The 15,781-nt window shown below is 49.0% G+C and overlaps 5 protein-coding genes across 5 annotated transcripts; 2 read left to right on the forward strand and 3 right to left on the reverse strand.

Moving 5' to 3' along the window:
- Nucleotides 1-193: 193 nt before the first annotated feature.
- TrAFT101_000176 (uncharacterized protein) lies at nt 194-3,134 on the forward strand. The gene is made up of 3 exons (XM_024901260.2): nt 194-506; nt 559-2,578; nt 2,636-3,134. The coding sequence occupies exons 1-3, from the start codon at nt 413-415 to the stop codon at nt 3,039-3,041; spliced, it is 2,520 nt and encodes an 839-aa protein (XP_024755887.2). The 5' UTR covers nt 194-412; the 3' UTR covers nt 3,042-3,134.
- Nucleotides 3,135-3,178: 44 nt separating this feature from the next.
- On the reverse strand, nt 3,179-5,559 carry TrAFT101_000177 (uncharacterized protein). The gene is made up of 6 exons (XM_024910302.2): nt 5,267-5,559; nt 4,923-5,194; nt 4,430-4,820; nt 4,232-4,359; nt 4,122-4,164; nt 3,179-4,054 (listed from the first exon to the last, which is right to left on the reverse strand). The coding sequence occupies exons 1-6, from the start codon at nt 5,473-5,475 to the stop codon at nt 3,268-3,270; spliced, it is 1,830 nt and encodes a 609-aa protein (XP_024755888.2). The 5' UTR covers nt 5,476-5,559; the 3' UTR covers nt 3,179-3,267.
- Nucleotides 5,560-7,522: 1,963 nt separating this feature from the next.
- Nucleotides 7,523-9,126, forward strand: TrAFT101_000178 (uncharacterized protein). Its single transcript, XM_024908960.2, has one exon. The coding sequence runs from the start codon at nt 7,704-7,706 to the stop codon at nt 8,937-8,939; it is 1,236 nt and encodes a 411-aa protein (XP_024755889.1). The 5' UTR covers nt 7,523-7,703; the 3' UTR covers nt 8,940-9,126.
- A 2,031-nt stretch (nt 9,127-11,157) lies between these two features.
- TrAFT101_000179 (uncharacterized protein) lies at nt 11,158-11,589 on the reverse strand (the record flags this gene model as incomplete). The annotated part of the gene is made up of 1 exon (XM_066125934.1): nt 11,158-11,589. The coding sequence occupies one exon, from the start codon at nt 11,587-11,589 to the stop codon at nt 11,158-11,160; it is 432 nt and encodes a 143-aa protein (XP_065982031.1).
- A 1,821-nt stretch (nt 11,590-13,410) lies between these two features.
- TrAFT101_000180 (uncharacterized protein) lies at nt 13,411-15,518 on the reverse strand. The gene is made up of 3 exons (XM_024902133.2): nt 14,627-15,518; nt 13,697-14,560; nt 13,411-13,627 (listed from the first exon to the last, which is right to left on the reverse strand). Exons 1-3 carry the CDS (start codon nt 15,041-15,043, stop codon nt 13,544-13,546), a joined length of 1,365 nt encoding a protein of 454 aa, XP_024755891.1. The 5' UTR covers nt 15,044-15,518; the 3' UTR covers nt 13,411-13,543.
- Nucleotides 15,519-15,781: the final 263 nt, after the last annotated feature.

The following is a 15,781-nucleotide window of genomic DNA, read 5'->3' on the forward strand; positions in this document are numbered from 1 at the left end:
CTTCCCCTCAAAATCGCGGAGTAAGTCTGGGGTATCCATCGGGGAGACTCCCCGGGGCTATTTGAAGTCAATGGCGAGACTTTAAGCTCGTAACCCCACAGTCAGCTTAAAGTCGGTAAGCTTTTGGCCGGCAGTTCCCCGTGCATGAAGATGAATTAGTTTTCCCCGTTTTGTTATTTCCATGTTGTTGGTTTGGAGTTGAGGCTAGAATGGTCCGCCCCTCTATGGGGAGCGTCCGCGTTTCCCAGTTTAAACGTGGTCTATTAAACTGGATCCCCAAAATATCCCGAAAGCAATAAGATTTATAACAACCGCATTTTTCTCTTTCCTTTACTTGTCTCTTTCTCTCCGGCTTGTGTGCCTTTATTTTTTGCTGTCCATAGACAAGGTACATTCTTTTAATAATCTCACCATGGGCGAGTGGCATCCAGAGGCGAAGATGAACTTTGACGTAGAGACTGTCTTGTCTCAACTAACACAAAACGAGAAAATTGCGCTTCTTTCCGGTAAGTCCTAAAAGGCTCAACCTAGCGAATCCTATTACTAATTTGGGATTAGGCATTGACTTCTGGCACACATTTCCCATCCCAAAGCACAACGTGCCATCCATACGTTTTACTGATGGCCCAAATGGCATCCGCGGCACAAAGTTCTTTGCCGGAGTGCCTGCTGCTTGCTTACCGTGTGGAACAGCCCTGGCAGCCACTTGGGACAAGCCGCTGTTGAAGAGAGCCGGAAAGCTCTTGGGAGATGAATGCATCGCCAAAGGCGCACACTGCTGGCTGGGCCCTACAATCAACACACCCAGATCGCCGCTGGGTGGTCGTGGCTTTGAGTCCTTTTCAGAAGACCCTTATCTTTCTGGCATCCTTGCCGCTTCCATGATTCTTGGTTGTGAGAGTACAGGAGTCACTTCCTGCGTGAAGCACTTTGTAGGCAACGACCAAGAGCATGAGAGACGAGCAGTGGACTGCCTCATTACTCCACGGGCTCTGCGAGAGGTATATCTGCGGCCGTTTCAAATTGTGGCCCGAGATGCCAAACCGGGAGCCATGATGACTTCCTACAACAAGGTAAACGGCGGTCATGTCGCCGATAGTGAAGAGATGCTTCAAGGAATTATTCGATCAGAGTGGAAGTGGGATCCGCTCATTGTTAGCGATTGGTACGGAACCTATACGACCATTGACGCCATAAACGCTGGTCTTGATCTCGAGATGCCCGGTGTCTCAAGATATCGGGGCAAATACATCGAATCTGCTCTACAGGCACGTCTCCTCAAAATGTCCACCATTGACGAGAGGGCTCGAAGGGTGTTGAAATTCGCCCAAAAAGCCGGGGAGCTCAAGGTGTCTGAGGTGGAGAGAGGGCGCGACTTTGCAGAGGACCGCGCTTTGAATCGCCAGGTTTGCAGCAGCAGTATCGTGCTTCTCAAAAACGACAATTCTCTATTGCCTCTGCCCAAAACAGCAGGCAAGATAGCCCTCATTGGCTCCCACGTACGGTTGCCGGCCATCTCTGGAGGCGGCAGCGCCTCATTGCTGCCCTATTACTCGGTTTCCCTCTATGATGCTGTTGCGGAAGCTGTGCCAAACGCCTCCATCACTCACGAAGTGGGTGCGTACGCACACCAAATGCTTCCGGTCATTGAAGCAATGATACACAACGCGATAATCAATTTCTACAACGATCCTATTACTCTCGTCAATAGACAGCTTCTCGGCACAGAGAATGTTTCTTCGACCGCGTTCCAGCTTATGGATTACAACGCCATCCCAACTCTAAACAGAGCCATGTTCTGGGGAACATTACTCGGAGACTTCATTCCAACCGCAACCGGCACATGGGACTTTGGTCTTAGCGTGTTCGGAACTGCAGATTTATATATCGACGACGAGCTCCTCATTGACAACACCACTCACCAGACCCGAGGAACAGCCTTCTTTGGCAAGGGAACCACCGAGAAGATTGGATCCAAGGAGCTAATCGGCGGCAAAACATATAAGCTCCGGCTTGAATTTGGATCTGCCAACACCACCAAGATGGAAACCACCGGCATGGTCAACTTTGGAGGTGGAGCCGTTCATCTCGGCGCTTGTCTGAGGGGAAGTCCTCAGGAGATGATTGCACGCGCCGTTCAGGCAGCATCAGAGGCAGACTACACCATCATCTGCACGGGGCTGAGTGGCGAATGGGAGTCTGAGGGCTTTGATCGTCCACACATGGACTTGCCGCCTGGAGTTGACGATATGATCTCGCAAGTCCTCGACGCTGCGCCAAACGCAGTTGTCGTCAACCAATCGGGCACTCCAGTCACCATGTCCTGGGCACACAAAGCAAGAGCCATCATTCAGGCGTGGTATGGAGGCAATGAGACTGGCCATGGCATATCAGATGTCATCTTTGGCTCTGTCAGCCCCTCGGGGAAATTACCTCTCTCGTGGCCAATCGACGTGAAGCATAATCCGGCATATCTCAACTACGCCAGTGTCGGCGGTCGAGTGTTGTATGGAGAGGATGTGTTTGTTGGCTACAAGTTCTACGAGAAGACGGGGAGGGAGGTGTTGTTTCCATTCGGGTAAGATTTCAAGGCTACTTTCACACGCTTCGTCACTAACTGATACCGCTGCTGCAGACACGGGCTTTCTTATGCCACCTTTGAGCTTCCAGACTCTGCTGTCAAGACAGTTCCAGAGGTGCTCCGCCCAGGCCATTCCAGCATGGCCATTGTAAAGATCAAAAATACCAGCGCAGTTGCTGCGGCGCAGGTCCTCCAGCTATACATCTCAGCTCCTAACTCGCCAACTCACCGACCAACGAAAGAATTGCACGGGTTTGAGAAAGTATTTCTGGAAGCAGGCGAAGAGAAGGAAGTGCAGATCCCCATAGACCAGTATGCCACCAGCTTCTGGGACGAGATTGAGAGTATGTGGAAGAGCGAGAAGGGGACTTACGACGTCTTGATCGGGACGTCGAGCCAGGAAATCTTGGGCAAAGGGAGATTGATTGTGCCTGAGACTCGATTCTGGCTTGGCTTGTAGGAATAATAATAGACTATACAACAGTAATCTGCAGGATGCAGGGTATAAATGTCGGATAGATATTTAGGGTTACATTGATAGAATAGAGGGTCTTATAGTAATAGAAGATTTCATTACATATATTACATTAAAATATAGGCGCTCCCAATTTCATATTTTTAAGCCAAGAGCGTGTACCACAACTCTGCATTTGCTGCAACCGTATTCCATTCTCATATCCAATGCCTTACTGTTCCATCAGCCAATCTAATAACATACCCAGCTCCCTAATACCTCCTCCTTGATCGCTCCATATATGCAGCCTCTCTTGGACAAGACCCACGCACTCCCTCCACAGTGGCGGCACAACCACATGCGCCGCAGACTCAATGCCGGCCTGCTTACCTCGATACGCTGCAATAAGACACAGAGCATGGTTGAACCGCACGCGACAGGCTCCCCAAGATCCAGGATGGCGGAAGAATGGATTCTCTGTCTGGATCCGGTAAATACTCAGCCTCAACCCTAATGAGGCGTGTGCGCCAAAGGTTTCGGCCTGAGATCGAGTAAGCCGCATGCCGCCGTGAAGACACATGTACAAGTAAGCGCGGCAGAGGAGTTCTCGAACTTCTGCGTACCGCTCACGCATCAACTTGACCAATTCAGGCTCGTCCGGTGGCGGCCGTGAGTCGGGCGGTATGTTGAACTGGAGAGCTGAAGGCAGACAGTCCAACCACTGTTGTAGCTGGCCCTCGAGTTTCTGGAGTGTGTCGGCGAGCTGAGAGGCGGTAAGTGAGTCGACTGTTGGTGATAATATGGCGGCAGCGCTGCGAGTGCGGTTTAGAAGACGGCGCAGCGATATCTCGGCGAGATAGTAGTAATAAGACCTCGTGATAGACTGGATAATAGATGCCTCTTGATGAGGATCCATGGGACTGAAGCTTTCAATTGTTGGGAACGTAGGAAGAGAATAGGGGAATGATGATTCTTGTAACGTGCAAGAAGGAAGACCGTTGAGTTCGTGCCGCACCTCACTGATAAAACATTGTGAGCATAAACTGGCCTGAATTCACATCTCAAGGTACCATGGGATCATCGTACCATTCAGACTTCAGACACGTCCAGTATAATCGTTGTTCAAGACCTGGATGATTTGAGACTCGTCAGTATCCCTCAATCTAGACAACTAGCAGGTGTGCCACAGAACATACTCTCTTCTTGTTTTGGTCGCTCAGTCTTTCCGTCAGAGTGCTTGAGATTGTACGCTTCCCACATCATAGACGCCGTGCGAAACATCTTCCACCCAGGGATAGGCTCAATGTTGTACTGATACCACATCCTGGCATCAACCATCAGCACAGAGCCACTCCTGGGTACACGGTAACAACAAGAATGATAATGATACGTACCCAAAGAGACAAAAACACACCACGCCGAGCAACGAATCGTCCAAATACGCCGTCGACATTCGTTTCTGCGCCATTGTAATATACATGAGGGACTCTCTCATGCGGTGGTCGGGCACAGCCATTGTGACGCGCTGCCTTGGATAAAGGTCCAGTTCCTCGTCGGATTCTATCGTTCGTCGCTCATCGTCGGGATAATTGCCCCAGACTGATGCCAGCGCAAACACTAACAGTACGAGGCACGAAGTGGCGGACCAGCCAAAGCCGTTGTCCAACACATATTTGATGTGAGCGTCCAGCTGGTCAGCATCGACAATTGGGTTTTTGCCTTGGATCTTGGTCATATAAATGTCTCGCAGCTCAAACATGCGTTCCGGTGACGGATTTGACGCTTCTTTTCACGTAAGAGTTTGCAGTTAGTATATTTGCAACGTGTCTTTTACATTTTTACAATAAACAACGAATTTTTCTTCAGAGCACAAGCATTTGCACCTACCAAGGTTGGATGGCTTTGCCTTCTCCGCATACTCTGAAGAGGGAAACGTGCCGACCGGCTTCTCCTGTGGAAATACAGACCAGTTGAGTATCATGTCTGAGCCAGTGATGGGCGTCCATGGAGTGTCTTTTCGCGACAGTGTCTCTAGGTTGTCTCCATCCATGTCTAATGGGCGCAACAGCGGGCCATTCCGACCGCCTTCTATGAAACTTGACAGGAGGCGTCCCTGCTCTTCAACAGCCGTCAAGATTTTCTTGCCCCATGTCTCGAATCTAGAGACAGCATCATTAGTGTCTCATAGATGATAGACAGACTCTTCCCATTGAGAGTCAACCATGTCTTACATTGAAAAGGGATCCTTGTCTGGATAGTGACAGGGCACACCACGCTCGGCGCATTTTGCGCACGTTGGACGACCAGAATCGCACCGCGTCTTGCTGACCCGGCATGCATCGCAAGCTGCCAGGATCCTCGTGTGTGAGGGAAGATGCGTAGAGCGCTTCCGCTTCTTACTATTAATAGAATTCTCATCTGTCGGCTCCATATCGACCATCCACAAAATGGCGGGTACACGCTACCTGGCCTGCAGTTGATAGCGGAAGCTGGACGATAGACTTTGAGCGCTTGCTAGTAGTTGATTTGTGAAATGCAACGGTCGGTGGTAATTGTTTATCCCCACAGTGAAGAAAATGTAACCTTCTTATACACGTGGCTAGTCCTAAACAGGGCATTCTAGCCGTGCTACCCCAGATTACTTCATCTTGTGCTAGTGGCTGGAGTTGGAACCGGATGAGGAGGCAAAGACTGGGAGCAGTGTTGGCTTCATCTCTTTCACGGTGATGGCATTGAAGCTGTAACAGAATGCATAGGTTAAAGATTCAGAAGACATATTACACAAGGAACAGAATGAGGAGGGGCAAATTAAAAACCACATCCAAAATTGTACAAGATGGCAGTACAGGGTAAGGAGGGCGGAACTTATACCGAACCAATAAGGAGGATCAAGTTGTAGTAGGATTTAGTTTAAAAGGCTATCTCAAAGGACTGCAAACGTAGTTGCGAGCTCACGAAAGTGTTCTAGTTTCCAATCAAAGAAGTATGAGCGGTAGTTACGTTTGATACTTGATTCTGTGAGGGGGATCAAATAAACATCTCGTAACCAAAATTTCGTAAGCTGCTAACACAATCTAAAAACATCCATAAAACTAATTAGCTATGGAAATCCTTTTTGCAATCCTTTATATAAAGATATTTTATTCTTATTTACTCATTTTCTTCCTCCCTTTTCCCCACTTAGCAACGTGTATGTTGCTGCTTTGGGAATCGAGCTCTATATCTTGGCTTATCAAGATCTCTGAATACTGGGTTTTAGGTTAGCATCGAAGACGTGGAGGCCGTCCCACAGTAATATTAATGGTATTGTGTCAATAATAATAGTACTAGCTAGAAGAGTGTGAATGAAAAGTAAGAAACAAAATAACAATAACATGCAATTGCAAAAACTTGCCAGCAGCATAACGCTCAATAATCATCACATATTGCTACAAATTTCAAAAGAAATTGGCAATCAAGTAATGTTCGCATAGCACGAAAAGAAGAGTCTATTTTCGCTACCCCTTTCTTTTTCCCACTCATTTTACGTCTACCACCATTCCGTCATCCTTCATGTTTTTCTTCTCTCGTATAACGCTCAGAGCATGTCGCGGATAAAATACGGATCTGTCTACCCACTTCCCGTACATTTAGCCTATATTGCTCGCCGCTATCCGAAAAACTGGGATTAAATTTTTATCTTGTATAAGCTTTAATAAGCGTCAAACGTTTCCTCCCCTTTTGCTCTCAATGACGGGACATGGGAGAGCTTGTGGTTTCAGAATTGTTTGAATCGTTCCAAAATCTAACTCCGAGGCTCACGTAGATAAACACAACATCAGCTGGTACGATTTTGGTTTCATGGTCATCTTATCTAGCCGTTGGCCAACAATCAGCTGCGCTCATACGATGATTCTATTGGTGCGCATGACCACTCCATTCAAGCCGCATTCAGTTGCAATGGGCGCCAACAGAGTCAGAATTAAAGGAAGCAATATGCGCATTTTGTAGGAACTTCTGAAATACGCTTGATAGTTTATTACTCTAAGCTGCAAGGGCACAAAGCCGCAGTCAGTGCGCAGGCTTTGACATGGCGAGTACCCCTGTGTTCACGTTTAGTTTGCACTCGCTCAAGGCACATGTGATGAGATTGTGAGATTGTTCCAACGTACGAAATACATAGTTGTACTTTGCCATGTCCGAGGCACCACCAGCTATTCCTCGGCTGACAAACGGTTTCCGGATACCGATAGAACATGTTTATTACGTTGGACCCAATAGTTCTAGATTTGCCTGAAACAGCGGGGCAGATTGCGGTTGTCCCCCATTTGCCGCGCGGACTGCGAGACACTGGTGCGGTCGTGCCAAGGCAATAAAACGGTTGACAACCGTTGAAAACCAGGGTTTACAATAGTATCTAGTATAAGGAGAAATTCATATATATATGAGTAGGTTTCTTCCCTTTCTTCCTGTCTTGTTTCTGGTTCATCATCGCTCTCTTCTACTTTCAATCCTTTCCCTTCTTTTCATCATCTTTTCAGAGTCTCAAGCATCGCTGTGCGATTGCCTCTGTTTTTATTCTTCACCCACCTTCTTTTCTTTTGTAAAAGTATTTTTTACACTCTTTTTTTTTGCTTTTATACCATTGTTTAAAAACACCACAACTGGCAAAATTTCCGACAAGTGAAAATGAAGTCGTCACTCGCAGCCTCCGTTCTCCTAGCTGTTGCAGCTGAAGCCCGCTTCGGCCAAGAACAGGGCAATGGCGCTATTTCTGCCATTGGCGCATTGACAAACTTGGGACAGCCTGGACAAGCTGCTACTCTGGCTGGAACCTCAATTCAGTTCCTCCTTGCTGCCGCCAACCCCTGCGGAAAGCTCACCCAGGCCGATCTTATCTTGACCCAGCTTGGTACAAGTGATGCTGCTGTTGCAGCTGCCCGTGGACTGGTTGCTGCTGAGCAAAACTTCAACCCCTTTGTTGTCAGCGTCCCTTCCATCTGCGGTGATCCTACACTGCCAAAGTCTGCCCAGCTCCGTGGAGTCGTCCCTCTGATCGACCCTGCGGTGGTTGGCTCAGATCTTGAAAACAAGAACGCCGCCGCCTCCAAGACTACGCCATTCCCAGCTGATGGCCTTAGTGTGGCCCAGGTCATGATCAAGCAGGGCTTTTCCAACTTCACCATTGTGAACGCGGATGGCTCTAAACAGCAAGCCTCGGGAGGATCAGCCGCAGCCGCAGCACCCTCCAGCTCAAAGGCTGCCAACGATGCGGCGGCAAAGACCACTGCTCTGGCTGCTACCGCAGTTCAGTCAGAAGGATGCGGCATCCCCACCACCATGATCACCATCACCAGGACTGCCATTGTTTCTCAGACTGCCGCAGCTTCCAATGATGCTGCGGCGTCCTCTGGAGCCGCAGCTTCTTCCGGCAACAACAACAACAACAACGCTCAAGCTGGCACTTGTACCGGCAGCGGCAGCACTCTGGCGTGCTCATCTCCCTCCAATGGCGCTCGTGCCGTCAAGAACGCTGTCACCGGTAACTTTGACGGATTTGTGAAGTCCACTATTGCAGGTCTTGATTTCGGTCTCTGCGTGCCCACTATGAAATTTGAGGCTGGGCTCGATGGACGCAAGGACACCGAGTTCACCTTCCAGGCTATCGATCCCCTCGTCAACAAAGGCCAGGAGGAGGCCCTCAACCCCAACATCATCACCAACCGAATCCACGACCAGCTCACCAACGTCTGCGGAGCCAACGCCGCCGCCAAGTCCGCTGTTGCAGCTGCCCAGGCTAAGATTTCTGCTCTGGGCACCAGGAACGCTGACACTGCCAACACCTGGAACTCTCTTCTTGGTTTCGCCAACACTAATATTAACCCCGACAACGCTCCTGTTGCCGGCCTTGTTGGACACACTTAAGATGGAAAAAGACGGTGCCTACATGGACTTACCACACTTGCTCTCAGCGGTTGTGGAAAAATGTGTATAACAGCTTATTATTCTTTGTAAAGTAGTTTTTCGAGAGATGACCAAAAACATTAATAAAAAATACAATAAAGCCAATATGGTATAAACGTCCATTTACCCTACGGTTCTCAAACCTGAGCAATGTTCTTTTCCTCTGTGATGATTGTAATAACTTGTACAGCTGGCGAAACTCTGGTAACAAGCCAGAGTCTGAGATTTCACCTAGCCGTTTCGTTGCCATTGCTTTTTTCTACTGATACACATGTAATTGGCTAGCCGCTAATGCTATGACGATTGGGACTACGGTTGATACGAATAGGAAAAGCCGTTGGAACTAGTTAGTAGTATTCTCTTACTATTATAACAAGCTCCCCCACAGTCTGGCACTTTGACTACGGCAAGCGGTCTGCAAAAAAACAGGGAAAGTGCAAACGATCGGCACACAACGCTATCTTTATGCACACCCTTGCAACACCAACAACGCTGACATCATGGCTTATTCTAGGTTATTTTAATCAGCGCGCCCGGCTTGTTCAAGCTAGCTAATTGATTTCCCTATAGGTACGATGGCTCGTCAAGCAGAAGTTCATTTCTATCATCACGATACTCCAAAGAAAGCCCGGGTTAAAGGCGCTGTTGCATTTGCCCAGCAGCAAAAGGAGCGTTACGGTCGCGATTTTTCCTATAACGAAATCTTCCGCGCTTGCCAGGTTAGCAAGACCCGCGGCTACGAGATAATTAAGTCGTTTGATAGAAAATTTCATAACGCCTGTAAAGAGACCCGCGGCCGGAAGAAGCTCCTTACAGACGAAGACCTAGATAAGATCGAACGCTTGCTCTGGTCTGAAGGATTTGAAGCTCGCCGCTTGACCTATCCCCAGCTTCTTCCGGCAGCAGGCATTGATAAAGAAGTTCATTCTCAAACAATCCAACGAGCCCTAGGCACACGGCAATGGCGGAAGTGTATCGCCTGCCCTAGGTCATTCGTTTCGCAACGCCATGCCAAGCAACGGGTAGAATTTGCCCGCAAGTCCCTAGAAGAAAGACCGACAAAAGAAGACTATCGCGATATCGCGTATTCAGATGAATGGCACGTTGCTTGCGGAGACGATCGCCAAGTTAATATCCTTCGCAAGCCGGGCGAGAGATACTGCCCAGACTGCCTATACGAGCGGCCGGATCCAAGAAAGCTAGACGAAGAGAAATTTAACGCACACTTTTGGGGCGCCGTTGGGTATAACTTTAAGAGCGATCTCCATGAGTACCGGATCTCTACAAATAACAACGGAAAGATGAGTGCAAACTACTATCGCGACCACATTCTCAAGAAGATAGTTATGCAGTGGCCTGATCAAGGGATAAACCGCATTCTAGAAGAAGATTGCGATTCTGCTCACCGATCCGTTCATGACTGGAAGATAAACCAAGGCATAAAGTTCTACTATAACGCCGCAGGCAGCCCGGATCTATCGCCAATAGAAAATGTATGGCGGATTCCTGCTATGGCGATAGAAAGCTTGCCATATAATAATCGGCAGGATCTTATTGCTGATGTAAAAGAAGCTTGGGATAATATAGATCAACAGACTATAAATAACTTCATAGACTCAATGCCAGCGCGGTTTAAGGCAGTACTAGAATTAGAAGGGAAGATGACCGGGTTCTAGATAGAAAAGATGCTCTTATTTTGCTGTTGTGTGCGTTGATTCATTTTGCGGTCCCTATTTTTTTGCAGACCGCTTGTACGGCTCGCCCAGACCACGTGGAGCACACCGGCTTGATACTGGATATGGAGATAACCAACCCTGGCGTGCTCCTAGCCGGGGCTATGAAACATGAGCGTATTTCTAGCGATATCTTTTGAGCGCTCTCTGGTTAAAGGTTTTTCCTCCAGACACAGAAAAAACATTGCCCCTTTGTTCCAAATTAGAGTACGGTTTATAGCCAACTTTCTAGTGGGTTCAACTGTCGGGACTTTGGTAAGCGTTCCCCAAAGGATGCTCCGGGCTAATAAGCACATGTAGATATAGTCATAGTATTATGAAGCACGCCTTTCTCCCAACACATGGAAATGCAAGCAAAGTTCCGACCTCATCTACAAAGTATCTCCGCCGGAGAATTAAGCCATTTTGCTCATTTTTCAAGTTCATTGCCCTCCACTTGTGCCATTTTACTCACAAACCAGGGTGTTGTGAACGCAAAGCTCAAGCAGCACAGACTGGTATGGAAGAATGTTGTTTTTATAGTGAAATCGTTGTATACCGAGCATGTTGTGCATGTCAGATATTGCTTTTCCGGCAGGCCGAGAAGAAAAATGGAGTTTGAAGCTGGCAGCGAGCATATCAACAGCCTTGCCCAGGCAGTTAAACGGCGGTGCCCCATTCTGACCCCTGCCGGTATGGAGCAGTCCCACCGCCCCCTTAACTGGGCTTCGGATGGCGGCCACAGTCCCGAATCCCTGACGCCCACGCGGCTCGGTAGAGTCTCGTACTATGTACGTTCCAGATGTCGAACCACTGCGGCCCAATGATGAAAGACTATCGTTTGAGGGTGCGGTGCGGTGCTGGGAGTGGTCTAGCGAGGCACCCAAGTTTGGTGCCATATTGCTCTCGCCGTCTGTGACTGCAGAGTAGAGTGCCATATAAGTATTAGTATTATCTACGGAGAATTAGCATCTCCAAGTAACGGCAGCTTTCAAGAAGAAAACCATTGTAAACTTCACAGAGCACATTACGGCTCTGGCTGAGAACCAGAGGAGCTAATAGCAGTATGCCGTCTATTCGTTTATGCCTTTGGTTTGCTTGTGTGAATTTACACCAACTTAAAACCGGTAGTCACTTGCCATATGCATATGCCAGTTTGAAACTTGAATGCTCTCAAAAGAGTGCGGCTTTGGTCTCGTCTGAGTATACGGATTACCCTCCTGATAACATCATGGAGTTCAATGAAATGTACAGTGTATATATAGAGCAGTTACTGTATATCTTATGCCATTGTAGCACCCTACAGCACTATAGAGCCCGCTAAGCCACATAGCCTAGCGCAGTGGACCTACCTGGCTGACCTCGATCCAACTGGTCGGATTTGGCCTGTGATTCATCTGACTGTTGCTGATCAAGATTGCTTTGAGCAGATTCGATAAGAGGCTTGTTTTGCAGGTCAACATCAACCGCATTGATCAACTTAAACTTGATCAGCCTCTGTGGTGACGGAGCTTTGCTTTTTCAGCTACCGCTGCCACCGAGGGCAGCGCTATAGCAGGATAAATACAGTGTTCGCGCTGCGCATACACTGTACACTCATGGATGTATGTATGTAGCTTTCTCTCTGCCTCAGGTGCCACAATCGTACATTGTATGTACATTCATTCTCCGAGTTTACATGCATCAATTGCAACACCATCCCTGCATCTACATCTACTACTTTGGCCTGTTGCCGGTACAGACGCATGTACCGTCGATTATTCCATTACCTCTGACCAGCCTGGCATAGTCTGAGCGCTGTTATAGTACAATCATGTCGAGAAATGTATCGCTACCTCGATGGCCAGCTCCTCGCAAGTCAAATGCCATTGCTCCAGCATCTTCTGAACCCGAGAGCCGCGACTCAATCAGACGAACCTGATGCGTATTGCTAGTTTATAATCGACAGTTGCCTCTTGAGCTGATCAAACGAGCGGAATCTACTACTACCGCGACCATCAGCAGCCTTGGACGTGGACAAGGAGTGCCTGTTATACCACCAGCGGCAGATCAGATACCCTTTATTGTTTGAAGCATCGCAACAATACGATTATAGCTTACCATGCTATCCTCAGCCGAAGCCTATGAATGCCCATTGAGGGTCTTGAAAATGGCAGGGCCTCCCGGTGCCTTCAGTTCATCAGCTCGAGGACGGATGCACATGATGCACAAGCCCTTTCTAGCGTCTTTACATTGATTCTATCTTTTGACGTGAATGATTCCCTTCAATCATTGTCATTGTACAACAAAAACTGTCCAGCTTCGATGCGGTGTTCTTGCACATTCCAAATTCGGGGCCAGGCTTCCGCATGTGCGATTTCAATTTGGGCAGAAAGTCTCTGACAACGGCATCTTCAATATCCATGTGACATTGGCACCGAAACTTTTGGACGAAGAACGCATAGCGTTATATCGAAGCCATGGTATCCGCCAGCGGATTGGCGCTCGGATATTACCTCTTACGATATTCAGCCTCATTTACGCCTTGCTCCTCGGATCTAATCAGGACTAATGACTCAGCCTATATATCACTCTCATACCACATCAAGCTTGAACCGTCGCTATTGCTATTTGAACCCGATGTGAATAACGCGCTCAGAAACATTCACTGGTGTGAACGACACCATACGAACCACCGCTAAGAATCACTGGCTAGACGTCGGAGCAAACTCGATTCTTGTCACTGTATTACGAATTTATTGCATCTATCTTACTATGTAGCTGTGAGATCTAGTATTTGGCTGGCTTGAAAAACGAATGAATGAAAGCCCGAGGGAGACCTTGTCTCTGCGTCCTCACGTATTATAGCAATATTTACTGGTTAGACGCAGAATTCAAGTTCTGTGTAGCCTGAATCTTGGGAACGGCGCCAAATCGCTGGTTACCTTGGTCGAAAATCTGGCATTTGTTGGTTAGTATCGGTCCTATTACTGATGTGCAGATGAAAAGGCATAGGGATATACTAACCGCATAAACAGACTTCAAAAACACGTCGCCCAAAATGTCAAAGGGGTTGTTTCCCCTGGACTGGACTCCTCCGTACCAGTTGCTGTCGTCCGCTGGAGCAAAAGCCAGATCCTCGGGCTGAATCACAAACTGCGTGTCTCCGACAGAAACCTTGAACTCGGGGAGGCTGGATACATCCGTGCTCATGGGGAAGACGTAACCCTGCTGCTGGTCGTCGTATTTCGCGCCAGGAATAGCCTTGTACAGAGCATCGCAAACCTCGTCCGAGACCAGGGCCAAGGTGGTACCAGTGTCGGCAATGGCGCTGTTGCCGGACTGAGAGATAGCCTTGCCGTTGATGGAGCTGCTAGTTGACGGGAACATCCAGAAGCCCTGAGAGTTGTCGACATCAGTCCAGGCAATGTCCTGTCCGGCGGCAGTGACGAGATCATTGTCGATGTAGCCGAACGTGTAAAAGGACTGGGCGTTGGCATCCCGCTCGCTGTAGAAAGCTGCAGTGAAGAGCTGAGCCTCACTGGGAACGTCGCCTTGGGTAATCATGTTGGCAACGGGAGTGTTGGCGGGCGTGGGCTTGCCATCAGTTGTGACTGTGTTGATGGACGGCCAAGCGAGGCCGAGAAGACCATCGCCGGTGCCCTGTGCGAATTGCTGGGCAAGAGTTGATGCGAGCTCAACGGTCTGATTCTTGATGGTGAGGCCCCCGACAGTCACATTGTCGGAACCGCAATCACCGGATGCTGAGCTGCCATCGCCGTAGGAGATTTGCCATTTCTGGCCAGTGAGTGCCTTGAAGGTTGAGGAATTTTTAGGGTTGAAGACAGTGTGGCCTTTTTGGATGGTACTGCTCAGCTCGGTGGAGAAGACCTAAGCATCGAGAAAGAAAGGTTAGTTAGCCAGGATGCATCCCCGTCTTGTCTCGTTTTGACTCACCCAAAGATCAGAGGAGCCGGTATCAAAGTCCAGCAGCAGCGTCTGGCCAGGCGTGCCAATGGTCACCTCGCAAAGATACTCCGAGTCATTTTGCTGGTCCTCTGCCCCCACCTCTCCAGTCTCTGTTCCGTTAGGGTCCGTGGAGCCCTCTGGAGTTACCTTCTTCCTCAGGTGCTTCTTCTTGTGGACGCGACCGCCGCGGGCCTCATGAAAGTCTGGGTGGGCGAGTCCACGCTGGTGGAATTGGACGCCCTGAAAGTACGGGCCTGGCTTGGTGGGCTCAAAGCCGAAGCGATTGAGCAGGTAGACGTAAGACTTGGTGCCGTGGCGCTTGTAGTTTTCGTTGCGGATGGCCCTAATCTTGCTGAGGCCGCGCTCGAGGCGGAACTTTGTCTGGACGTTGAAGATGGCCTCCATGGTGCATGAACGGCCTATATATGATATGATTTATGATGTTCGTTGATACAAGTATTACGAGGAGAGCCGGTGGTGAGGAGTTCTCTTTTTATTTTGCTTCGAGCAAAGATCAACACTAGTGAGCGGGGGGAGAAACCGGTTTATTTATACAACGCTCCGACACTCGATGTTCGAAAGTTATCACTTCTTCAGCTCGAGTGCACATAGCATTTAGATCGTCATACATCTGGAGCCGCCTGATTAGGCCTATCGCGCATCGTCGATATGTCGTTTCCCACTCTAACGCGCGTCAAGGGGGTGGTTTCCAGGGTTGCATCGAGCACAGAGACAGCTGACTGGCTGCCTCAGCATTATGCCGCATGATATGATGCAGGCTCTTGTTTTTTCCTGGCATGGCCCTTACTCTTCGTCATCACTCGACTCGCGCGATCTATTGCCGTCAGGGTGACGCTGGCTCTCAATGCGGACCTGGAACAAGCCTGGAATAGGTCCAGGCGTCTTGTGATAGCCAGTCAAGATGCATGAAGTGTGGGCGGAGACAGAAGTGCCGAATCCCGAGTAGCGGTAGAGGCGTCACAAACTGGTCTTGAGGCGCGGCCCGCATGTTCCACAGCAGCTGGAGTCGCACACACTTTATCCAGCCAACCGTGGCGCAACGATAGCATAGCCCTCGTCCAGATGCTATATTTGACCGCAGATTCGCCCAAAACGTGTGCATCTCCAGCTTGCATCCTGGCT

This window comes from Trichoderma asperellum, chromosome 1 (assembly GCF_020647865.1).
Source record: "Trichoderma asperellum chromosome 1, complete sequence".
NCBI lineage: Eukaryota > Fungi > Ascomycota > Sordariomycetes > Hypocreales > Hypocreaceae > Trichoderma > Trichoderma asperellum.